Source organism: Diadema antillarum, unplaced genomic scaffold (genome assembly GCF_040938485.1).
Source record: "Diadema antillarum isolate AM-2024a unplaced genomic scaffold, OU_Dant_1.0 scf00000003, whole genome shotgun sequence".
Lineage (NCBI taxonomy): Eukaryota > Metazoa > Echinodermata > Echinoidea > Diadematoida > Diadematidae > Diadema > Diadema antillarum.
The window spans coordinates 2610119-2637675 of NW_027270892.1; the positions used below are offsets into that span (position 1 = coordinate 2610119).

General features: G+C 38.4%; 1 protein-coding gene across 1 annotated transcript; it reads right to left on the reverse strand.

The window, feature by feature from the left end:
- Positions 1-599: 599 nt before the first annotated feature.
- On the reverse strand, positions 600-27557 carry LOC139735099 (uncharacterized). Its single transcript, XM_071645899.1, has 5 exons — positions 27512-27557; positions 25254-25478; positions 24041-24110; positions 23043-23088; positions 600-647 (listed from the first exon to the last, which is right to left on the reverse strand). The coding sequence occupies exons 2-5, from the start codon at positions 25402-25404 to the stop codon at positions 600-602; spliced, it is 315 nt and encodes a 104-aa protein (XP_071502000.1). The 5' UTR covers positions 25405-25478; positions 27512-27557.

Below are 27557 nucleotides of genomic sequence, written 5' to 3' on the forward strand. Positions count from 1 at the left end.
ATGTTGAATCAAAGAGCAAAAAAGGGGAACCTTAGTTCGTCTGTTGCTTTGAACAGGAATGGAGAGTGATTTGATCCATATTCCAGTCAGCAAAGCATTGAATGTTATTTTGCACGACTATGTGCAGAGAAATTACAATGATTGTAAATCATATAAATCATAATAGGTTCATGAATTCATATTCTGTCAGAGGATGTGCTGAACTTTTCCCTGCCTTGCTTTTGATTCTTCTATGGTGCCACTTTGCGCAGATAAAATATAAATATAGGGGCCTATGCTTTTACATACAGCTTTTGCTGCTTATTTCCCTACCAAATATCTCCCCTTTATTTTAATATAATTTTCTTCTTTCTGTGTTGAATAGCTGCCCTTTTCATCACACATAAAAAGTCCACAATCACTGTACCCCATGGGCCCTGACCCACATTGAAGGGAACCTCTCCATACACAACCATGATTTGGAGATCAGTGGCCAGACTGGCATTGAATGGGTTAATAACTCATGAGCTGCCGTGGCACAAGTTCTTTATCCTCCCCTTCATGCACAGTCACTCCATTGTGTCCCTCTGTGCAATAAATTGATAATCTGCCCATAATCGTCACATGGTCACAGCAAGCCCTTTGGCCAGGGTTGCATCCATCCGCCCCTGGGGAAAGAGAGAAGTTGAACTGACGGGGACATTGACTACTGCCAGAAAATTATTGATATGCTGGGGCAGGTGACATGAAAATGAATTTTGGGTTCAAAAGAAGTCAGGGTGAAGGGTTACTGACCTAAATATTTTGAGCTGCATCATGTGTAAACATCTCTTGTAGAAAGAGTAGGAGATGTAATTCAGTTTTCTTATGGTTTCCACTTCTTGTTTGCTCTTTGCTTTCAATTTACGAAAGAGAAAAAATATCCTGCCCAATTGCATTCATTGATTTTTTTTTAATCTTGAAGCTAACTCCATAAGTCCAGCAGTACAATTCTAGGTGTTGTGACATATTGTTTATTTGTAGAGATACACCACTTATGAGTGTCATCTCCCTTTAAATAATACACTGACTTTCATGATTCCAGCACTATCTTTAACTGGCTCAGCTTGACAAGGAAGGTACTAAAAGAGAATCCACCTCCCTGGTTAGACATAACACATTTTAATAGCGAAGCTGCAGTGATATCTTTTAAGTCTTAGTAAAAAGAAGCAGACTGCCAAAGATTGTTTCCCCATACTTTATTTTCATATTACACTCCTATCTTTGCTAAGACAGTTACTGCTTCCTTGGTGGAAACGTGCCACATCTGATCTGGCTATTGCTCTTCAAAAAGTTTAAATCAAGTCATCAAGAATATATGAAATCAAAATTATCTTCACACAACCTCCCTTTGATTCCAGCACTCCAGTATCATGTGATGAATCACAAACTGAAAATTGAAATTTGTTCCTCGCATGAACCTTACCATCCATTACTTCCTGGCTTACTATCACTACCCTTTCCCTGTGTCTACTCAGCAAATAAAGCACCATTGTCAAACAGGAGTAATGTCATCGATGATAGGTATACATCTATATATGTGTATACCTACATATAAGTCCACAAAGATAGATGAATAGATCAATGAATAGACAGATAGACTGATAGGTAGGTAGGTAGATATATAGAGAGTAAACAGATAGATATTTTCTGATTGTCTTCTGACAGCCTTGAAAGAATTTAATGATTAGGTGTACATCATTTTTGTCATTTTGTCACTCTGTCAGAAAGTGTTATGCCAGTTGCCCTTTGCTCAGTGTATTTTCAGCGAGCTGCTTCTTAATCTACTAATGGCATGACATTGAGACAATAACACTGGCATCAGTAGACCCTGGGAGCTTACAGGCTCAAATTAACTGGTTCCCTGCCTCTAAATACAGAGAGGAGTTTCAGACTTGTCAAAGAACTTGTTTGTAATCATGTTTCTGGAAAATATTTTGAAATGTAGCTAGAGTTACGGAAGGTCTAGATGCTGAAATGAGATGCACAACTGCTAACCACAAATGACATTACATATGGCATTTGTCACAAACTCCAGTCTGTCAAGCATACATGCAACTCTAGATAATTAATCATCTTACATAAAGGTGCATACATGTGTGAATGTAGGCCTACTATGACACTAGTGATTACAAAAACAAGCTAAACTCCTCCTCCTCATCTTGTTAGCAATGTAAAACCGTTCAGACTGCCAATGAGCACCAACAATCAAGGAACTCTTGATTGACCATGACTGGCTAAACTTAATTTGAAACATGTTTGTGTGTTTGGATGAAATGTAATTAAGCTTGGCTCTGAAACTGACACACATAACTCGATTATCATAGGACACATTTCTGAATAGTCTTCACAAACAATTTCTTTTATAATTTAGAAGCTGTCAACATTCTTTATTTTGTTGTTGTTGTTCTGGTGCTTGTTGGAAGATGGGGAGTGATTTATGCTGCCCACTTACTCAGGTTTTTCCTGTGAGCTCTCTAGCTCCCTGGTGATGGGGACTCTAACTGGGAGAAGAGGTCACTGTTAAGTCCTTGGTTTGTGGTTTACTGGGACAGATCAGGTCATACAAGGACCTCTTTCAACCACAAGGGGTTATTAATTCTCCCCTCTTTAGCCACTGTTATAAAATGGTAACTGGAAGCTGGCAAAACTGGCAAATTAGTCAAAACAAAAGTTAGAGTGTGTGTTCAAATATCACTGACATAACCACAAGAAGCAGAACATGAAGTCACATGTAATTTTTTTTTTTAATGCTCGCCAGAGAAGAGATAATTTAGGTTGTCCAAGTTTGTCGAAATCAGTGTAATTGGGGGTGGCACCAAACGATGACCAAACACTTTGGACCCTATAACGAAAACAAAAAGTGTTCAAATTTGGTTTTAGTGTGGAGCTGTTCTAAAGGGCTTTTTCCACTTGTAAATTTTTGCTTAGCCCCCCCCCCCCCCCCCCCTTAGCCCCACTGTTGGTACGGGACTATCCTTAGCCCACTTTCTGTTTACACTCGTTTTTGCCAAAGTGGGCTAGCCCCACCGATAGTCCCGTACTATCTGGCCCTGCAAAATAGCAGGGTTAGCACCACAATTGTGGTGCCAAGCAAGTGAGTGTAAACAGAACGAAAAAATAATCCTGGGCTAAGCGATGGAGACGAAGTCCGACCCTCACTGACCAATCAGAAACGAGGTAATCAAGTGCTGCCGGTGCGTGCATATACGTGTACAGTACACAGCGAAATCATGAATATTCATGTGGTTTGGAAAGTACTGGACTAAGAAATACGAGTGTAAAAAGGTCAATTTTCTCCTTAGCCCCGGACAAGAGCTTAGTACGGGACTAATTGGCGAGTGTAAAAAGCTGAAAAAATTGGTACGGGACTAACGTTAGTCCTGGGTCAGAGAAAGTCTGGGGTTAAGAAACACAAGTGTAAAAAGGGCTACATTGAGCCGTTTTTGTGCTAATATTGTATTTACTTGTGGGCAGTGAATGATTTCCTGAAGACGAGATGAAAAAAAAAAAAATCTGTTAAGCATTTGTAAGATGACTGTCAGAATCTTTAAAGATGTAAATGACTGAGATTTGGAGAAAAAAATGCAATCTACCAATCCAAAGCTATGCTAATGACAACAGAAAGATTTTACTTTCTCACTCAAAATTTTGTTTAGACTTTAATGGCATTTCCACACAATGAATGTCCATCTGAATGTTTTAATATACTATGACAATGCCTCTCCCTCTCTTTCTTTCTCTCCTTATTTTGTTCTCTCTCTTCCTTTCTACCTTTCTCTTTTCCTACTCTGAACTAAGCAAAAGTCAGCAGATCCAAGGTATTCTGCAATACATACTCGTTATGCAGAGAGCAACAAACGGGACTTACACTATAGCAACTACTAATGCAAATTGTCACTGACAGCCGGATATGAGACTGATTGATTCAAGACTAACAAACGCCTACATAATTACATCCTTTCAATCTCAATCTTCTGTCCATTTGAATCTGCTCAGTGAGGTATTGGTGCAATATACTTGATAGCAGTGATATATGATCTCAAATAGCCTTGCAAATTGAAGCCAAGAAGATATCAATAAATGATATACAAGATGTATGTTATCATTTTCAGTGTGGTCAAAATTGTTTTCTCTGGTCAATGACATAGATATCATCACAGAGAGGTATACATGTCAAAATGGATGTCAGACATGATGTAGTGGTCTATGGTCTACAAATCATTTGAAAGTGTCAGACGCAAAGCATCACAATGAATAATTAAAGCGTAATTTCATTAGTCAGCACTGGTGATTTATTTTGGGCATGACAGCATAAGAGATATTCTCCTCTAAGACACATTTGCAATTGGGTACGGACTACTGTGCTCTATAGGGCTTTTTACACTTGTGTTTCTTAACCCCGGACTTTCTCTGACCCAGGACTATCGTTAGTCCCGTACCAATTTTTCAGCTTTTTACACTCGCCAATTAGTCCCGTACTATCTCTTGTCCGGGGCTAAGGAGAAAACTGACCTTTTTACACTCGCATTTCTTAGCCCCGGACTTTCCAAATCACATGAATATTCATAATTACGCTGTGTACTGTACACGTACACGCACGCACCGGCAGCACTTGATTACCTCGTTTCTGATTGGTCAGTGAGGGTCGGACTTCGTCTCCGTCGCTTAGCCCAGGATTATTTTTTCGTTCTGTTTACACTCACTTGCTTGGCACCGCAATTGCGGTGCTAACCCCTGCTATTTTGCAGGGCCAGATAGTACCGTACTATCGGTGGGGCTAGCCCACTTTGGCAAAAACGAGTGTAAACAGAAAGTGGGCTAAGGATAGTCCCGTACCAACGGTGGGGCTAAGGCCCCCCCTTAGCCCCACCGTTGGTCCGGGGCTAAGCAAAAATTTACAAGTGTAAAAAGCCCTTATATAAAATATGAAATACACAAGTCAAAAGTTGTGACGACAACACAAACTTCCCAATATCACATGTAAAATCAAGAGTAAAGCTGATAAGCAAAGTTGCCTTGATGGCTCGCTCCAGATTGGAGGACCTCTAAAACCAGAAATCGTGCTCATCAATGGTTTTGTGCATGTGACAGTGAGGTACAAATGTACCTTGGGTGCAGTGCAGCAGAGCACAGTTGATGGTTTAAGTGACAAGGGCAGTTCATATCAATCTCATGGAAATTTAATTTCACAAATGTCCTTTCATACAGTTCTAGCCCTGTAAATCAACAATTCAGCAAGAATGCCAATGCAAACTTAATTGCAGTTATGCCTGAAATACAAAACAATATGGAAGAGAAATTGGTATGTGTTTTAATTTTGGAAACTGTATGTTCGGTGAGTCTTTAGGGAAATATACTATTTTTCTATGTACAATATCTCATGAGTGGTACTGTGTCAAAATTTCTAAAAACAAAAATAAAAAAACATTTTCTGATATAAATAGTTCTGAACGGTGTTTAAAGATATTTGTAGTGTGTTTGTGTAGGCAGCCTACATGTGTATGTGTGTGTGTTTGAATGTAAAGCCGTATCATGTGCTGAATTTATATTGACAATATCAAGTTTGTTCTTTTGTACAAGTATGGTATCATTGGCATAAGATAAAAATCTGGGTAATCTGTACTTGTATTTGATGAATACTGATGAATGAAAATCAAGAAACACATCTTAGAAAAGTGTGTGTGTGTGTGTGTGTGTGTGTGTGTGTGTGTGTTTGTGCGTGCATGTGTGCTTATCTCAGTTGGAGATAGTGTGAATTGGAGTCCGGATAGGGTAAAATGCTATAAAGTCTTGACAGAAGACTACACACACCTTGACACTGGTCATTGCACTGTATTACATGGAGACAACTAGGTCGCTGCCTTTCATTCTGTGACAGACCAAGAAATTGTTTCTGTTTCTTCTGTATTCTGCCGACCCGTGTCAGGAGATTCCAGACCCTCCATTCCACCTGTTTTTATACATCACATACTGCAGCCACTTGTTCTCAAAATTTCATTTTTCTCTGCTCCAGCGCCACCGACAAATTTACCGCCCAAGCTACAAATTTACCGCCCAAGCTCATTTTCCGGGAGTCAACGGTACTTTTTGATTGAAATTTTTTGTCAATGGATTCCTGCTAAGAATGGGAAGTACATATTAGAGGCGTATTCTATTCTTCTTTTTTCTTTAAATGAGAAAATGAAATGTGATATAGCTAAAAAGTTTTAATAACTTTTGGTTCCTCTTTGTGACTGGTTAGTCACGTGGGCCACATTTCCGGATGCCCCTTTTGTCGGTAACTCTGCTTTGACCGTAAGCCATAGACAACTCCTTTAAAATCAAGGCTGCAATGAGATGTGATCGGTGTTATTTTCTGTGCAAGAAACTTTTTTTGTGTGTGTAAAAATCACCACTTGCGATTCGTATCCAAAGCTGTGAATCTGAATTAGTGTGCCTGTCAGTCAAGTCTAGGCCCTTGTACAAAAGGAAAATTTTGGAAAAATGGTGTGTGAAGGGCAGGCACCATGGTCTCTCTTCTCTGACTTGTATACCTCTTATAAGTCTTATGATAATATTCACTTTTTTTAAATGACCGAATAGAGAACAGGCTCTGGCCATAGTCGACCATGTCTGAGAGGCTTGGGGCTTTCAAAAAATTTTACAATACTCACATTGATAACTGTTTGGTACAGATTGACAAGAACAGAGAGAATTCATACTGTCTGTGGTTACTATTAAATTGCTTTACCAACTCCTCTGTGGTTTCACGTGCAGTAATGACAAATATATATACACCAATATACGCATACGTATATTCCTAAGTAATTGATTGATGGGGATATGAAATTGATTTCATTTTTGTGGGGTTAGTAAATGACCCATGCAGTGTCTGTTTGAGGTTTGGTGGTCATCCTGTTTGTTGGTGTGGTTTAATAAGGATGATCCTTTTGGCATTGATGTCCACTGAAAGGTCTTTCGGAATTATTGAACGGTGAAGGAAATGGACAGATGGAAAAAAAGAAAGCTGTAGAGAGAATGAGTTAGAAAGAGACAGATAGATAGATAGATAGAGAGATAGATAGATAGATAGATAGAGATAGATAGATAGATAGATAGATAGATAGATAAATAGATAGATAGATAGATAGAGATAGATAGATAGATAGATAGATAGATAGATAGATAGACAGATAGATAGGTAGATAGACAGACAGACAGACAGATAGATAGATAGAGTGATAGGCACACACAGAGAGATTAAGAAATAGAGAAAGACAGACAGAGTCATACTCCAAGAAAGAGTGACAGGCAATACAGACAGACCAACAAGAAGATGGAACGAGGAAAAGACGACACAACGAAATGACTCATCAAATCAAACTCCGAACATGAATGAATTATACAATTCTGTAATTCTGCCACTGATACGATCAATCTGCCCGATCTCCCATCATCCCAGACCCACATTCATTTTCCTCAGAGTCAATTTGTCAGTATAAAGACAAGCATGCCCCTTCATATTTCTGAGAGCACAGTATTATATTCTTTCCTTCATCATCTTCTTCTCCTACTTCTTCATCCACTCCTCCTCCTCCCAATGAGGGTACTGCACTTGCTGGCTACTTTTGGTCCCATCTTTTGTGAAAAGCTAAAGAAAAATGCCCCGGGCATTGTTGGACAGGGCAGATCCAGAGTTTGTCTCCTGGTTTGTTTTTCACATTTGCATTCAGAATTAGTTTGCTGACGCTTAATGGTCCCATCCATATGAATAGGAGTGGGGGGTGAGCTGCATGGCCACTCTCCGGTTAATGAACTCTTTTCACCTGTTTTTCTTGGTCCGAAATGTTTGGGAGTGAAGTGTAGAGTACACAGGAAATAAGTGTGCCCAGACAATGCCACATTAGCTAATTGAATTTGTGTCTACTTGGCTCAAGGGTCTCCTGTAGCTGATTTGCTTGGTCAGTCTCTCTCTCTCTCTTTATTTTTATGCCTCCCTTCATCTGGAGAGGAGCAATAGGTATTAACCCACTGAGGACGAACTGATTTTGCTATGACACGCATTTCCCATAGACACCTGCCAGAGTATTGTCAAGACTAGTCTTCAATGGGTTAACAGAAAGTCATACACAGTGCCACTGAGTTCCTTCACAACATCTTGCAATGATTACATCGTGTCCAACGAAAGGAAGATTCCTTTCGGCAATTAGAGGCTATGCAAATTGCTTGTCTCCACAACGAAACCAATCTGTCCGTTCTAATTGAAGACCCTTTGGCTCAAATTATGCAGTGGAGGAATTCATTATAAATGTTGACCTCAGTCATACACCATCACAAATTGATGGCTACTGTAAAAGTGGAAATTTTTGTGCATTTTGCGCAACAAGAAACTAGCGTGACATAAAAGCATGTGAACATCTTTGCTTGCCATATGTTCCAGTAGTTGATGTCTTAATTCCATGGAATTAAAAACATACCAAACTCATCTTGCCCGGCTGAGCACGTAAAATCACTCTCGCGAAAATATCCATTTAACTACATTATTTGATAACCATAAACATTTTGTGTGCCTGCTGTGGGTGCATAAATGTATAATACTCATTTCAGTGTGTCTATGTATGTGTATGACTGTGGTGCCATTTTGACTCTCAAAGGTCAACTACATGAATCTAAGCAAGTGGGTCATACACTTCCAGAGGCATCTTGTTCCTGCCTGCAATGTATAAAATCTATACTCTGGGAGCTGTAGAGTGATCAGCATAATGAACTTTCTGCACCTTCAGCGGAGGAACTCTGTGGTAGGAGATCATTACTCGATCTGTATGCATAATTCTATCCCTCTGTTTGACCAAGAAGCTGACCGCTGCCTGGTCACATGTTTGCATTGCTGTCCAGACAGTCCAACCATGATTGGGTTGTGCAACGGAGGACCTTCATATACCCCCTTTACACCTGGACCGTTGGCCCTATTCGTGGTTAGGCCTACCAATTAAAATCCCGATGATTCGGGGGGGGGGGGGGGATATTTATTTATTTATTTCATGAACTTTTTAGACTTGACAGATCCATGATGCATCATGAAGATAATTCAAGTGTAAACCTGTGAATCCAAGATATCAGCCAGTTTTGTTTGTTTTTGTTGTTGTTGTTTGTGTGTGTGTGTGTGTGTGTGTGTGTGTGTGTGTGTGCAAGTATCATCTTAGTACTGGTAGTACAGTATTGCATATATCTCATCACTGGGCAGCATGTGTGAACTCATTCGTATTTTACTCGGGATTCAAAGGGAGAGCATTTCACACCAAAGTATTCCATTGAGGCTAACTCTTCACAAACGTGAGTCATACTTGGGCTAGGTGAGAGACTTTTGTTCAAATCTTCATCATTATACCACAGGTAATTCAAGAGGTTTGAGTCAACTTGGGGGACTTTTCAGACTAAAAATCTTCAACCCGTAATGCACCAAGGTGCACCTGGTGACTGTGCATCCAGTCTGAAAGGGGCCTTAGTCTGACTAGCAGACTTGCCTCTGAGAGAGGATGTGTGCTGTCACTGCTCTCCTGGAGTATATTCATATCCGCGAGGTACTCCATCCCTCATCCCGCATCCCGGCAGAAGAGGGATCGAGTGGGAGGAGAGGAGATGGATTTGTGTTTGCACAGTAGAGGCGGTTGCTAGGTTACGTGGTTTAAAGATGTCATTCACCAGTGTCTTTCCATTGATTTATAAAGGATGGAAGATTGTTCACTTTTCTAGGCACTCACTGGTTTAAGGGGCAAGATATCTATAGCAGTAAATGATCATGAGTGAATCTTGTACCGTCATGCTGCTGGAAAGATATCGTGACAAAATTGGGTGACTCTTGTGACCTTTCTTCACAGGTTGTTCAAGTAAGGAAGCACAAATCATTTTTTGAATTGCTACAGTGTAATACGTCTTCTAGACAAATGAGCAATATTAGTAGAATACATCAGTTAAGTTTGAGGAAAATTGTACAATTTGCTGAAAAGTAATGAATCTTTAAAATTTTGGGTGTAGCTATCAAAGGATGAGAAGATTTCAACATATTGTGATGTCACATAACATTATGGAAAACAATATTTATAAAGAAAACTCCACTAAATTTCAATTTCTTTTGAAATGTATACATTTCATTGACTTGTTACTGGCATATGTTACGGGTAATATCATTTCCCTGCTTTCTGAAAGAGGTAAGTCAAGTGCTCTTTCATATGCTAGAAAAGTGAAAGAAAAAATTTTGACTTTTCTTCATGGTTTCTTTATTTCATTTTCCATATAATGATATCACAAAGTGTCGTTGTCTTCTCATCCAACAATTCCTGCATGACAACTTTAAAAATTCTGAACTTTTGAATTGATTGTCCAATTTTCCTCAAACTCTGCTGATGTGTTCTACTAATATTGCTGCATTTCCTTAATTCATATGCACAGACGTTTGGGTTTAATTCTCCTTATAGTACAGCATGGGAAAATGAAACCTTCTTCACCTGCTTAAAAAAAAAGAATTACAATTTTTGTATTCACACAAAAATCATACGTGATAATTGTTATCAAAGCGCCCTGTCTAAACGTGCTAAGTATGTCAAAACAGCATGGTAAATATGTTTGCTTTGATGGCAAGAGAAAGAAAAGAGGAAACCTGGAAATCAAAGCTTGACTTAGCAAAAACAAGAAAAAAAAAAAGAAAAGAAAAGAAAAGAGGGTTCAAAGTAAACCTTTCAATTGAAGATTTCCACCCTCTTGAGTTGGTAATGTCAATACAACATCTTTCCATACAGTGCTTATAACTGGCATAGTGTGTACTCACATCCCACACCCACACCCACACACACGACACACAGATTCACACACAGACAGACACAAATGGCTATTCAAATATGACTTGTAGGAAAAGAAAGGAAATGCTGGAATTTGTGGGAAGAGCAGGAATGACAAAAGGGGAAAAGAAACCAAAAAGAAAATGGGAAGAAAAAAAAAATCCACTAATGCTGCAAAGTCAATTTACTTTCTCTGTCTCCAAATTGGAGCATTGCATTCCTGCGTTGTGTCACTCTGATCAATAGGGGCCATTATTTGTGACCGGAAGAACCAGCGAGGGATGCAGAAGTTACAGAAGTCATGCCTACGTATCCAGCAGCCCATTTTGAGGTTAGGAGGGGCTACAGATACCCTGATGAGTCACACAAACACAAAGACCAAAAGAAAAATGTAACCCTGACTTCAGTTGATCATATTCTTAATGATTCTTTACTGGCATTTGTCTTCACTTTGATGAACCACTGGTATGGTAGGCCTAAAAGTTAACACGCTACTTGCTCAATGGACACACAAAGTGCCTCAATGCAGACACTATGCATTTAATAAGTGTACACCTTCATACGGAATACTTGCATGTGACAATTACATTATCATGTCATCAAGCAGGGTAATCTTCAGGGGCGGATCTAGCTTTTTATAAAGGGGGGGTTGGGGCGGTATGCGAGGAAGCGTAGCGACCGAGCCCAAGCGAGCGGAGCGAGCGAGGGAGGGGGGGGGGAGGGTGTGGGAGGGGGGTGTCCCCCCTCCCACAGTAGGGAGAATTTTTGAAAATCTGTGTGTGAAAATGGCATTTTCTTGCATCTAAAACACCACTATTTTTGGTATAGAGGTCATGGCCAAAAATAGAATTACAAGTTTAAAAAAAAAGATAAGATAAAAAAAAATGGTCCCCGGATTTTTTTTTTTTTTTTTTTTTTTTGGGGGGGGGGGGGGGGTTGCAACCCTCCCAACCCCCCCTCTAGATCCGCTTCTGATCTTGCAGGGATTCCAATTAATAATCAGGGTCTGCTGTATATGTCCATTACACTTTGTCTATTTATTAAGGTTGATGCAATGCCTTTTTTTATATGCTTTCCAATGGTTTGCCTACCTATTGGACTAATCAAATGCATACTATTCTGCTCTGCAGCTCACAACATGTTTGTGAGTCCTTTCACAGCAAAAGTGGTTAGGGAAGTCATCACTTTCAGAAAGAAAGCACTGGCTGAAATTTCTTGAGTAATTATTGTGGAAAGTGGAAAGAAATGACGACAAATTCCTCTTTTCATTCATTGTTTGTGAGATCACAGGGAGACAATGCACATGTTAAATGGGATATCATAGCCCAGGGTGTACAATGAGCACAACTTGTCACACAAAAATGAATAGGTGGGGATGGGATCCAAGGTCTCACATACTATTCACTCTGCGTGTGGAACAAACAACACACCAAGGCCAGGCAATGATCTCTACCTCCTATGGAATAAAACACACCCTTTCAGGAATTAAAGATGCAATTTTCCACATGTTTGAGCACGCATGCCATTAGGGATTGGGGGTGGTTCGGACAAGCTCTGATCTGGAGGTCAAGGGCAAGCTGTGTCTTGGCCACGATTCTATATGCAAGATTCACATACCAAGAGCAGACAAGGGCCTCACTATCTTGGATGTTTGTTTGGAAGAGGCTGTCCCACTATTTCTTGAAATGGAGATGAATTCTGTACAAATAACCATTTTTTGATAAATTCTTTGATTATCTTTCAGATCTTCAGGGTGAAGTTGATAACAGTATGTATCTCCTTGGGCAGCTTTCATCTCGAGTGCTACTACTACATGTAGTTTCAAAGTCTAGATAACACATACACACAAACACCATCATCATCACACCATACATTACTATTTTCAATCTCTATAGAACTATGATTATGATACCTCAAAGGACTTTTATTCAAAATTGTCCATAATTAAGGTAATTAGACTTTGTCTAAACTTAATAGCACAGACCTCACCAAATCTGGTAAAATATACTTTAGTGACAATGCTGACTTCTGCATTAAGTTCTGCTGATCACCTCAAACTCTCATTTATCATTGCATCTAGGCTTGTATATTTCTTGTCCTTTGTAAGCCTTTTATAAATATTATCAGAATGAATGCCAGACTCAGTGGATAATGTAACCCATGGGCTCTAAAACGTGCTTCAAGTTCTCTACAAATCAACAGCAAAAGCAGGTAATTATCGCAAGTCATTCCCCTACCCTTGCCTATGGCTTCTAACCTCTGTATCATACTGATCCACAGAAAATAAACAAAGCATATTGAAACAAAAATATTGTTTGGGTTTAAAAATGGGAAAGCTGGGAAAGGAAGACCTACACATACTTTGAGTCCGACAGATTTTCTTTTTCAATTTAAAGAAAAAACACCCAATCTATTCCTTATTTTTCAACATGTCATAAAAAACATAGGCCTTACTAATTGGCTGCATTGCTTTGCAAAGTTCACTTCTCCCCCCAAAACTAAATCTTTTAGACACAACGGTCAAGATGTCAGTATAACCATCATGATGCAAATCCCTCTTAGGAAGATACTTGCGCCTTGCATGCAACCAAGACTGGGGAAGATATTTTAATGCTATTATTGGGACATGAAGAGAAATTTCAGTGTTTAAGAAGTCCCCAACGGAATCAAGCAGGAAGACTTGGCAGCAGGACTGAATTAACATCTGTAAATAGATTATGAACGAATGGCTGTCTAACTAGACCAGTGTCTGCCACAGACGATAGAAAAATATCTATTATTAATCACAATAAGGACAGTTGCAGAGGCACAAATGACCACAATATACACAAGGAGACAGACATATAAGAGATGGGCCAATCCCTGTCTCTATAACCTCCTTAGACTAGAGCATTCATCACTTCTGACAACAGAACCCCCTCCCCCTTTTGATTTCAAGGGCAACAGGTAGGCCTACACCTGCTTTCTATCAGAATCCAAGCAGTATAACTGAATGGAATCATTTATGTACCATTGAAGCGCTAAGTGGATACATATTCTTCAAGTCCTGAGCAATGCAAGACAGATAATAGTTAACCTTGGGTGGAAAAAAAATTAGGAAAAGTAATCCATCATCAGCATCTGGTGCTGAAATAATATGTAAAACTGTATCAATGCTTTGTATTAAAGAGAAAAGCTTAATGCCATGGTTGATACAAAAACTTACTGTATACCCAAAAGGTGTTGGTGGTGACCACTAACCACAAACAGTTTTGGTTGCTATTTTTTGCTATTTTTTCGCCTTTCTTTCCTGACCGACAGACTGCAGAGTATGATTTGGATTTCATAAGGTCAGGTGAAAATAAGCATGAAACCATTATGCTAAATTCTATCAACCACATACACTGTCTGCTGGGATTTGATCGGAAACTTGCCCCAAACCAGGAGTCTGTTCTGCATTTGCCAGACTGCCAGGGTGAGGTTATAATTATGGGCTCTATTGCTCCTTAGTGACGTGAAGTGGATGTGGAGAGTGGCAGTATCTCCTTCTGAGAGGAAAGTGATAAATCTCACTCCATCTTCAGGGGAAAAGACCCTCCAAAACATTGTTAAGCTCCTTTTTTTTTTAAAGATGTGTCTAGAATGAGAGGGATAGACCATGAACAACAGCAAAAAAGTCCAGCAAAAACACTCTTCTTATTTCAAGATGGCTCTTGTTTCTAGGGTAAAGGCTTGACCAATATTGCTTTAATGGAGCACAATTTTATGTTTACTTTATGATGGTAATACTTTGTTTTCTTTTATCACATTGCAGAAAATATAATCTCTCCTCATATCTAACAGTCTCATGCACTCACATTAATAGTCATACCTTTCTAAGGTACTGGCTTTCCAGACTGATTTAATCATATTTAGCTATTCAGTTGTTTACCCAAGGTTTGTGTAGAAAATGCAATTTAATACGAGCATGTGTAATTTCCTACATTATCATTTTGAAATAAGCTTAGACAGCCATTGTCAAAAAGAGAAAAGACACTTTTGAACCATAAGGATACTGATGCTCTACAAAACAAAACAAAACAAAACAGAACAAGAACAAAACCCCACTTTGGTAGAAAAAAAACACAGCACAAATTCACATGAACTTTCACCTGCTGGATATGAGGTTTAATACTTGTAGATGTTTTTGTCATGGAAAACAAGAATAGGCCAAGAAGCATGATGAGGCATGTTCATCCAGAACATGATGAGGTGGTTACAACAATAGCATTGTGAGTAGTATTTTTGGATTCTTGAAATTAAGGTCTTAAAACACACTGACTTTGGTCAGTATTTATGACTCTTTACATTCAAAGAAAATGCAAGCAACCTGTAAATAGATTTGATTTCTCATTTGCAAGACCTAGCTCATTGTCGTTCGATGTAAACTTTGGCATTTGTAAATCTGATAACATGAGATGCTGTGTTTCGAAGGAAATTTGGAGGAGACTGGGAGGGCATCCAAGGAGGGCTGCTCTCTTCAAAGGAAGAAGCTGTCTGAGTGTATCCATGGCAACCCTTCTCTAGATACCACAAGGCATCCATGTGGTACTTGGCAGCTCTTTGTTTGATCATTTTGCCAGATAGCATAGTTTGGGAAAGTAGGAAATGGCAGTGAGGTCCACATTACAGACACATTTAGCAGAGATTATTTTTGGGCAAGTGTTGGCTGTTGGCTATGTGGCTATTCAGTACTCTGCAACAACATATTGAGAGATCTAGAGCTGCAAAAAAAAATGTTAAGTAGTTACATTTAATTTACTTTACAAATAGAAATTCAGCATCAGTAGATACTTTCAAATCAAAACTAAAAGCATGTCTTTTTTTTCACGTAATGCAGGAGAACCTTAGGAGAATCTTAGTTGACATGCGTTTTTAGATATCTGCATCATTATGATTTTAAATCTACTTTTAGCAGTGTCTTCAATAGTAGTTCTCACATGAAAATCATGTAGAGATCCAGAACACCATTGCCCAGAAGAATAGGCCAATGTTGCAATTTTTTTCAGAGAAGAACAGACAAAGTCGAATATTCACAGTTATCTGTTTATTGTCTCAGGTAGGAAGTTGCAATATCATATGCTGCAATTATTGGAAATGACTTCAAAAAAAGGGGCCCAGAACAGCAAAAAAGAAAGTATGTGTGGCATTATGATTACTTTTATAGCACACGTTGCAGACATACAGCAAAATTCAATCCACATTTGTCATGGAAACACTGATAAGATAAGATATACCATTCACTACATAGTGTTAGAAAAGTGCTGTTGGCATTCAGAGATAAACAATGTGCAATACAAAGAATATTGTCATATCTCACTGCTTAGCACCATGTGCAGTTATTTCTGCACGCAGTTTTCATCTCAAATCTGGCACATGCTTTCTGAGTACTGACTGCCATCTTCTTGATGCAAAATTTGGTGGTAACATGGAAAGTTGTCAGAAGTTCTTCTTCTGTTAACCACCTGACTTTGAGACAATATAAGTTTCCACAGATTTACTGCATGTTACATAAATTTGTTTCATTCTATATGGGTTAATGTTCACCACTCCCCTCCCCCCCCCAACTTGGGACCAAAATTACTTGTTTACATAAGAACTGCCTGAATGTGGTCTACTGATGCAGATACAAGAACGCTTTTGTGCTGTTGCTTCGTGGTTACCATGACAGTGGAGGTTACGGTGTCACATCCTTTGCGCGCCATTTGAACACGCAACGTGACAGCACACACCGATTGATGAGCTTTCAAGGAGGTCGGGGTAGATCAGCTCTCGAAATGCTCGGCTTCACACATACTGCCCGGGCAAAAGCGGTCAAGTACTCCCGCAGAACAGGTAAGTGCACACTTGCAAATTGGTCCTGCCCAACCAGCCGCAAACGTCCATTAATGTTGCCTCATGGATTTCATGAAAAGTCTCGCTAAATTTGTCAAGAGTGCTCTAGACTGGTTTCGGAGATTGTTGAAACACGAGGGCCATCCTTGTCAATCTTGAGTGATCACAAATAATCCAGTGTACTGTGTTTATTTTCTCTTCAATGCTTTGTACATTGAAGTTTACCCTCGCACATTAATGCACGGGTGTAATGGCTTGTCCGCATCTACCTGTCACTCTTGATCAGTTAGGAACATACTCAAAAGCAATTACAAACAATTGTACACTTGATAAAAGAAAAACATCTTTCAAAGATGCATCACTAGTATTGTCATTACTTTAGTTGACAGCTCTGCTATACATGTAGATACAACACACATTTGCTAACTTTCGTATTACTAAAAAATTTTGTCAGTTGATTCAATGTCTCTCTATCTCTCTCTCTCTCATCCCTTTGTGTCTGTCTCTGTCTCTCTTTTTCTCTCTCTCCCCTCTGTCTGTCTGCTTGTCTGTCTTTCTCTCAAGGACATTTGACTATCATCCTGTTACATAGTATTTCCTCTCTCTCTCTCTCTCTCTCTGCATCTGTCTATCTGTCTGTCTGTCTGTCTATCTCTGAAAAACATTTGACATTCAACAAGCTTTATGCATTCTGTATCTCTTTCCAGCTGTCTGTCTGTCTGTCTGTCTGTCTGTCTGTCTGTCACTCAAATACATTCAACAATCATCATGTTATATATGTCCTGTCTGTCTGTCTGTCTGTCTATCTGTTTCTCCCCATCAAGAACAATTGACAATCACCATTCTCTCAATGCCCTTAGTCTCTCTCTTCATTCTCATCGGTTTATTTTTCATGCAGCGCTAGATGGATTTTGCCCTGTGGGCTTTAAACATCTTTGTCCATCTCTTTAAACTTTTCTTCCTTATTTCGTTTTCTTTAAAATATTTTTTTCTTCCCTTTTTGTCCACTCCTTCCCCTCAAGACCCAATGGTCTTCCGCACGAAGGTACAAAACAGTCCTCTGCTCACTCTAGCTCCACTGGTCAAGTGCGGGGACCATTCCCGTGGGTGTGTGTAATTGCATTCTCTGGCATTCATGGGGTATTTAACAAGCCTTGGAAAGGCGGTTCGCTGATGCTTATCCTCATCCTTGAAGTATGAAATTATGATTTGCGATGTCGACCAGGCACAATGTCCCCAGCCTACTTAAGGGAGAGGAGTAGACTTTTTTTTTTCCTGTTAAACCGTACATTAAATGTCAATAGACATTACTTGGTCACAAGAGCGTCTTTGAATTTTCATGATGCGGTCTCTCCTCTGGCAAATAGAGATGAATTCATGAATTGATCGTCCCACATTAATTTGTTCTTCAGGCAATGTAGCATAGTGTCCTTGAAACTGGAATGCAATGTCAACCAAGCCGAACATATTCCTGTGGAATATGAAAGTCAATTTGCTCGTCTTGTCTCTCTCTTTCATTCTCTCTTTACCAGAAAAGCAAATTAAAGATAAACAATGATAAAATCATCTTTGTCCCAGCAATGAATCAGTCTGCCCTTATTAGTTCTTCACACAATGTAACAATGGTTGTCAGTTATTTCTTTCATTAAGGCAAATTTTCCGCGCCCAAGTGCAAATACATGGTACACCATACCACGTGGTGAAGTCATCACAAGATTTCACTGTCAGTAGGGTCCAACATAGAAGACATGATAGACTTTATAATGTCCACCCAAAACCTTCACAGAAAAAAAAAAGAACTGATTAAAGATAGTCATTCCACTATTTTTACTATCATAACACCCTGTCACAAGATCATATGAAAAAAAATATAACAATGGTAAATTGGCAACAGTGTTTATCACTCTTGTAAATAAGCATGTCCAGTGTAATCATTACATTTTCATAATCTAATCTCATATCATATCTCGTGAGCCACTTGTCACTTTCATTCATGCCTGGACGTCGGTTGATGATATTCCCAGACTGAAGCTTTGAGGCACGTATTCAGCATACTCACCTCCTATCCGATCATCGAATAGGATGTTTCTGGACGCAGTCAGTGCACCAGCAAGGTATTATTCTGAGATTAGCAACATATCAGAAGTCTATGGTAATTGAATTTCCGAGTTGGAAACAATAATATCTCTTTTTTTTTCTCTCTCTCTTGCCTTCCTCTGAGAGATGTAAATGTTGACTCTGAATTGCTTCCTTTTTGCCGATGGAAAATCCGTCCAGACTCACTCTGACTTCCCACCAGTTACCGTAATCACACTTGACTGAATGAGAAAATGGCCCAAGGAATGAGAATGGGGGGGGGGGGGGAGGTGGTAATGAGAGGGAGAGCGACAGGAGAGGGAGAGCGACAGGAGAGGGAGAGGAGAGGGAGAGCAGGAACTGATTTTTTTTTTTTCAACATGATATTCAAATCAAAGACCCTTCCTGGTGATTGGTAAAGTGCCGCAAAACGGAGACCTAATCTATCTGTCGGGAGCAATTTCTGCTGAGAGCATCCTCGTGCTTCGCAGAAATGACGCTGAAAGCCAATGGCCCTGCCATATCGAGGGAAGGTATATTTGCTGGATGACAAAACACCCAAGCACGCTGGAAGCTTTTCAAGCTAAATTTGCAGGATCGGACTAATGATTGGACACAACAAGGAAGAACAACATCCACATTGGACCCTACATATGAACTGCCATTACTAACTTAAGTAAATTTTCCTGTCGTTAATGTTGCCTTGCAGTTTATCCTTTCATAACATCTCCTGCACGTCATAAAATAAAATCTTGATGTAAACATCATCTCGAATACTAACTTAACTTTTCTGTTTATTGATATGATTTCATTTTTTGAAGCCCCTTCCTTTCTTTATTCCCCTTTACATGAGAAAGACTGGAATTTTCAATTGTATGTAATCTCATATTTTGGATGAAGTTCATAATTATTGTCTGTATTTGAGATAAAGTCAATAAAAAGTATCATAGGTAAATAACCCACATGTGACATATGAGAAATGAAGAGTTTGATTGCAAAACCACTTAAAGGGATTGTATAGTTTTGTTGAGACCTAACTTCATGTTTCTAACATTTTTTGGTGAGATAATGAGAAACTTCTCATGAAATATGAAAAAGCATGTAATTCCATGAGGAATTCAACGTTCATTTGATGAAAATTAGTTTTGAAATGGCTGAGATATCCAAAACAGAGCGATTCTAATAAAGTGTGGGACCTACATTTTATTACGATAGCTTTGGTTTACTTTGTTTTTGGATGTTTAGGTCATTCCAAACCCAATTTTCATCAAATAAACTTTGAATTCCTCTTAAAATGGTATGCTCTGCACTATTTCATAAGTGTTTTTTGGTATCTCGCAAAAAGTTAAGAGCCCAATTCTCCACTCCACCAATACTGTACCATCCCTTTAAGTACCATTTTGAAACATTTTGAAGTAAGCCATCATCAGATCAAGCCAAACAAAACCTTTCCAGTGAAAACTACATAACAAGGGATGTTTTTAATGTTATGAGTAAAAATATCTCATAAGATATCTTTTTATAATTTTCTTTGTCTTTTCTAATAGCTTTAATGGCAAATGTCTCGCATCAACGAGAATGGAAGTAACTCATTTCGATCAGACTCTTTGAAGCATAAAAAGGTCTACTGCACTGCTAACCTTGACTTCATTGCCATTGGAAACATACACCTACAGCCATGACTTCATGACATCATGACTTTGAGCATCCGCTCATCTATATCAAGACTCATTCACTAAGAAGTACACTAGGTGTACCATTAACTTTTATCTAGTGATTTTCCCCATGTGAAACACAAATACACCATTCATGGCTTTATGCTGTGTAGTACCCAGCGACTATGCTATCTAGCTTTTCATTCATGTATGCTTTTCTCATCGTCCATATGCCAGCTTATCTAGACTGTGTCTACCACGTGGTTCCCATTCAATATTTTCCATTTTCCCACATAAAGAAAAAAATCACTGGCTGCACATGAGCAAATATATCTTTTCAGATCTATTGTAGGTCCTATGCAAGACTTGAAGAGTTTGTTCGCAAAAACCGATAAGTTCATATTTGCCAAATGGAAATATTTGCAATTAAAGGTCAAGAAAAATAAGGAGAACAATAAGAATTTTTTTGGTTCTTTTGATCATAACTTCAAAAATGTACCTTTATATGTAATGACCAATATATCATTTAAAAGGTATTATTTTGTACTTTATGACAGAGACCGTACTTCAAAATCTTAAAAAATGGACTTATCGGTTTTTGCGAACAAACTCTTCACTTGCATTTCAAATAACAGGTTCAACGCATGCCTTCCACCATGGACCTACGTCCATGCTTCCACTGTCAACAAACCCACACTCTTCGGACCACCATCTTGCATGAAAGCAACTCATATAATCAGATACCACCACTGCCACACTTCTTTCATATCTTGAAAGAACCATATAGTCAGACTTTGGTGAATACAATCATGTAACAGGTGACATAACTTTGACATCAAGGAAGAAAAGAAGGAGAAAGGAAACCAAAAGATGACATTCCAGTCTATATGATGGCGCTATTTCATTTAATATGACCCATTTAGGTCTCACATATTTGAATGAAGTGGACCAGCCCAAGCCCCATCACATTTTTACACCAAAGATACTAAAATAAATCGGACAAAAATTAATTTAGAAAAAGCCATATAAACATAATTTAAACTATTTAGGTGTCATTGATGAGGGTGAATTCTTCTACAAAATACACTTTATTTGGAGGCTGGACACAATTTCTTTGAAACTTAAATTGTTTTTGTAAAGATTCCAAAAACATGAAATTTTGGAGTTGTAAAAACATAGTCTTTCTTTAAGAAGCCTTGAGTGGCAATTGAGCCCCCCCCCCCCCCTTCAAATTTTAGGACTGGAGTGAAATATGTGGGTCTACCTTATATGACAGACAAAAGACAATTAATCTTTCATGTATTTTATATAATTTTACATTTCTTACATTTGACATGTTGTGTACCTTCAAAGAAATATTTGCAGGTGTAAGACCTGTAGTATATTCACAGGACACTTTGGTTTTCACAGAACTGAAGTTGCACATGGCTGAACGATGAAGTGAGAAACCAGACGAAATTGTCAACTACTATTAGGACCCACTCAGGTCTGTCAGAACCAATTTCTGCTAAAATGTCTGTAACAGATTGGAAACAACTATCCTCGCAGTCACCACAAGGTGGCGCCATTGCAAATCTTGGGTGGTGACAACTTTGTCTTGAGCGCACATGGCTGTTCATTTGCACTGGCTGGCCTGCTTAAAATAGACCTGTGGATTGTTTGAAACTATCAGAATCTGATTATCCACATGAGTTTCTGGATGATACAGAACTGGCCTGTATGATGTCATACTAAATACATGAGGAGCAAGTTGAAATTTATTTCACTTCTGAACAGCTGTTTCATGTTCAAAGTAGCTGCCTTTCTCCAATGAAATGTGTGCATTTATCATAATACTTTAATTGTTCATTGTATCACTTTGCAGTTTCATTAAAGAATTTTCTGCAACCTTTAAATCACAGGAATAATTTTGAAATGTATTAGAGCTTTATTAAGCTCAACACTTAATGATTTCATATACTTTGCATGTTCTCACACAGATCTCTTATCTCACATTTGAGGGGAAAAAAAGAGAAAACTTTTGTGTTTTTACAAACCAGGGAAAAACACATGTTTATTCAGCTCTTTAAACAGTTTTTAATCAGGCAAATTTGAAAACCATTTCGGGTCTTTATATAATGCAAAACTACTCGCCTAAACAATGAACCAAACTGCATCAATTCATGGACAGCATAGTTGCAGAAGGTCCTTGTATAACTTTAAGTAGACTCCCCCCCCCCAATCCTGTTGCTTCAATCCTACACAGTATTTCCTGTAATACACAATACTGTACTCTCACTTCTACGATGTAGTTCAATGTTAGAAGCCTCATGCAGTATCAATACTCCCAATTCCTTAGCATCAGCCTGTTGAGGACAGGCTGATTTTGCTACATTACGCATTTCCCATAGACATCTGCCCGAGTATACTCGGTCTAGTCTTCAATGTGTTATTAAACACTGCCATTCTACAAACCCACAAAAATTAACTGCAAAATTTAGAACAATTTCCACATCCAGTAATACCTATTTGCCATTACTGTAGAGAGTAGAATGTAAAACTAGGGAATCGCCCTTCCTAACTCTCTTGTAACATCGACATATGATGCTGAATACTAATTAATTATAAGGAAGGTGCTACTTACAACTGCAACCAGATAAAACATTGTCACCACCTCCACAATGTTCATCCTAGGTCAGACATTTGAAGGGAGAGAAAAAAAACAACAACTTTGCATCAGATATAAAAAGTCACAATATGAATGCATTATAAGTGTCTTGATAGTTCTTTCAATGACTTGGATGCTTATGGAAATAAAATGTGGCATTCTATGATATCATACTGCTGAGATTTTCTTCATTGCTTACAAAATTCACTTTAAGATCAGTCTATACTACATATCGGCCACATTGGGTAATAAACCCATCCACTTTCTGTGCTCTGCAACAAAATGCTATATGAGATTGTACATTCTCTTGCCAAATGGAAACAACACACCATGAAATACTTGATACCAGTGGTTAATTGCCCAAAATATGCATTTGAGATCAACTTGGAAGAAGCTGCACAAAATTTGCATCAATAATTATAATGTTAAGAAGACATATGTATCAAGTTTATATTAAAGGGATGGTACAGTATTGGTGGAGATGAGAATTGGGCTTTTAACTTTTGTGAGATACCAAGAAAACACTTATGAAATAGTACAGAGCATACCATTTTAAGAGGAAATCAAAGTTTATTTGATGAAAATCAGGTTTGGAATGACTGAAACATCCAAAAACAAAGTAAAACAAAGCGATCGTAATAAAGTGTGGGTCCCACACTTATTAGAATTGCTCTGTATTGGATATCTCAGCCATTTCAAAACCAACTTTCATCAAATAAACATTGAATTCCTCATGGAATCACATGCTCTTTCATATTTCATAAGAGGTTTTCTCATTATCTCACCACAAAATGTTAGAAACCTGAAATTAGGTCTCAACCAAAACTATACGATCCCTTTAACCCCACACTCAATTCCATTCAAATTACCCATACTAAAATTACCATAGACTTTATGCAGGCCTCACTACACTGTATGTTGCAATGGGTAATGGGTGAAGTACAGCTTTCAAAATGTATACTGCTAACACTTACATGCTGACAGCCATTGTAAAGCAGTCGTCGACATTCTTGTAGTTCAGGTCAATTTCCTTATAGATGTTATCTGGAAATATAAAAGCAATATGACAAATATAGGCACATACACACTCTCTCCATATCAATATACACCATTTTTTTTTTCGGAGACAAAGCAAATGCTTGTATGTTACATACATTTTGTGATTTCAATGGAAAATAAGAATCATCAGAGTCTATTTTGTACCATTGCAAACTGCAATATTAATACAATTAATTGCACAAAAATGTGAAGAATTGAGTGCAAAGTTACTCAAAATGTCTTCTAGATCTGTAATTACAAGACAGCTAGACTTGGCTTTATGATAGTACAAGAAACTATCTAAAGAAAGACAGCAGGTACTGCACTGACCTCTTAATAACATATCCCTCACATCAAAGTCACATGTCAAAACATATCCTCACTCCTCTTAATATCTTAAAATATTTCCAAATAAACTTTGAACACAATATTACTTACATTTGAAAAAATGTTTTTAAAATATGATGTCTTCTGTACAAATGTCCAGCATGAAAAGCATCATTATGCACAGTTTGGCTTTAAAGCTGACTATGAACAAAATATTGCAATTTCCAGCTAGTTTATAACCATCTAGTGTGTTCATTATTAAAAACAAACAGTTTGTAAGGCATTTAATAAAGGATAACAGACATATTTTGTGGATTGGAATATATATCAATATTTGTTGATTTTCAGAGATAAGAAAGAAACAAAGCTGGAAAAGAAAAATAATATTCATAAATGTGACACATGATGTATTCAGATGTTGATTTCTATACAGGATCAATTTTATGCCTTATGAAGAAATAATCTCTAAATTATATATCGTCTGTCTCCAAATTATACACCCCTCTCTAAAAATTACCCATCCTCTGTATCCAAATTATATACCCTGTCTCCACTATATGCATCTCTCTCTCTCCAGATTACACATATCTCTCTCCCCAAATTATATACCGTCTTTCTACAAATCATATACCCTCGCTCACCACATAATACATACCGTCTCTCCACAGTATACATCTCTCTCTCCAAATGATATATCCCTTCTCTCAATATTAATTAATCAAGCCCTCTCTATCTCCCATATCTATATTATATAATATATATACCCACTCTCTTTATAATCATATACAATTACCATTCATCCCGTTCCCATAAGACACTTACAGGGCCACCACACTACGCTCCACTTTCCATCTGGGGGCATGGAGTGGGGACGCAGAAGGATGAAGAACGCATCCCACAGCTGGACGAGACCGCCGAAGACGAACCAGCCGATCATCCAAGATGGAAGCTTCTCCACATTTGAATTTGCCATGAGTCTGCTTTATTCTTCGTCCTCTTCTTGTGTGGTACACGATGCTGTAGTTGTGCTGCACACTGGAGTAATGTCTGAAGAAGTAATATATCGGCACAAGGTGCTCCCATTACAAAGAACTCGGCTATAACAACATTTTGTTGCAACAAAGTTAAAATTCCTGTCCCAAACTGTTATCATTAAAGTCTATGGTATAAAATTCCCTTCTATTATAACAAAATTTTGATACAATGAAAGAAAACTGCTGGTACCATAAACTTCATTATAATGGGAGTTGCCTGTACTGCATATCTGTGTATTTGGCCATGGGGGGAAAAAGCATCAAATTGTGACAAACTCTTTTGAAATAATATAGATGTCTGATAAACAGTTAATGATGTCCACACCTTCTTTCTCGCCTCTCAGTTTCACTTTATCGGTCCTGTTTCCCCTTTTCTACTTGTCTTCATTTCTTTTCTTAAAATGGTGGGACAATCTTTATGCATCCACCTTTGTTAATATGTCCTTTAATCAATGTGTATATGTATAAAGGTACAAATGGAGTAGAGAGAGAGAGAGAGAAGAAAGAGGAAGAAAAAGGGCAATCTATGCTACTCAAGCAACAAACTGGTTTCTGTCTGCAAATGAATTAATATTAATACTACATACATGGTCCACTAGTTCATTACTGTGCCTCCTTGTCAAAATGTTGTTTTGAACACCACGGGAACACTTCAGTACCATGATCACATCCATATATAATTATCTGTAGCCTACGATCAAGGCCCAACACTAACTTTTTTCTCTGATGGTCTGTTTGGGCCACTGAAGGAATTTTAAATTTTGGTGGCTCGGCAAAGAAATATCATGGCCCAAAATAAAAGGAAATTTAATGATATACTTTGAATTGTAACAGCCAGATCAGTCCATCAACAGATAGCATTTTTGGAAATTTGGTGACCCGACATCAAATTTTAGTCTGGGCCACCACTAATGTCAAGCCCTATATATAAATATATAAAACACATACTGTATACATGTACAAAGAGTAATATGAGTCTCGATAGTATTTGTCTCACCTCCGCTATAAAACATATGAAGAGTTTGTTCGCAAAAACCGATAAGTCCATTTTTGAAAATTTTGAAGTACGGTCTCTGTCATAAAGTACAAAATAATACCTTTTAAATGATATATTGGTCACTATACATATTAAGGTACATTTTTGAAGCTATGGTGAAAAGAAGCAAAAATGTTCTTATTATTCTCTTTATTTTTCTTGACCTTTAATCGCAAATATCTCCATTTGGCAAATATGGACTTATCGGTTTTTGCAAACAAATTCTTCATATACAAGTCATGACATACAGGACATGCCATATGGTATCAACTAATTTACTAATATGCCTACATATGGAAGAGATTCTTCATTTCTTTACATTACTTCCTCAAGAAGCTATTGCTCTGTACCTGAATTCTGGCCACTTGACTCAACTACAGCCAGCCTGCTTTATGCTTATCGTAATCAGGGAGGTGGTATATTAGCCTGAAATTAAGAAGTGGCATGGCTCGCTTCAACGTGCATATCAACGAACTACTGGTACCCACGTGGAACCGCCACCTGCTACAGCCGGCGCGTCCGGGCACTTTCCAGGGTCATCCGCCCGTACATTTCCGCGAAACCACAGCGCAGGGCCAGGGAGGTGTGACTCTCGCACACTTCGCTGCATGGCATTGGATCACGTTTCTAGAGAAGTTTACGAAATTACAATATTTTAGGAAGTAACAATAATTGCAGTTACTAGAGTTGTTCTAGGTTGTTGCTATTGTAACCGTAAAGCATTATAATGGCAAGCTTCTTCATGAAACGGGCTCATTCAGTGCAGAGCTGCCACCTACCAGGGTAGCCGATATGCGCGCCCGGTATACGTTGTCGTTAGCGGGTTTTTTTTTTTTTTTGTCCGTGTCTCCGTGAAGTTGTACAGCAGGTATCGACTTACTTGCGTGACTTAACTAAACTATCCTTGATTATAGCGTAGTAGACAGAGTTTGTTTCCAGTTAGTCTGGTTAGAAAACGAAACTGTCCTGGGTTTATAGTTGTCGCATATAGTTAATCTAAAGTACATTACCTGTGCTCACCCGAAGCAGGTATACAGGGTAGACCTTGGAGCAGCG

Bases quoted from the DNA above. Each gene is read 5' to 3' on its own strand.
- LOC139735099 (XM_071645899.1), bottom strand. From the start codon at position 25,404: ATGGCAAATTCAAATGTGGAGAAGCTTCCATCTTGGATGATCGGCTGG. The intron at 23,089-24,040 runs GTAAGTGTTAGC...TGTCTGACCTAG, and splicing joins TTTACAATGGCTGTCAGCAT to GATGAACATTGTGGAGGTGG. The intron at 648-23,042 runs GTAAGTAGCACC...CTCTTTCCCCAG, and splicing joins TGTTTTATCTGGTTGCAGTT to GGGCGGATGGATGCAACCCT.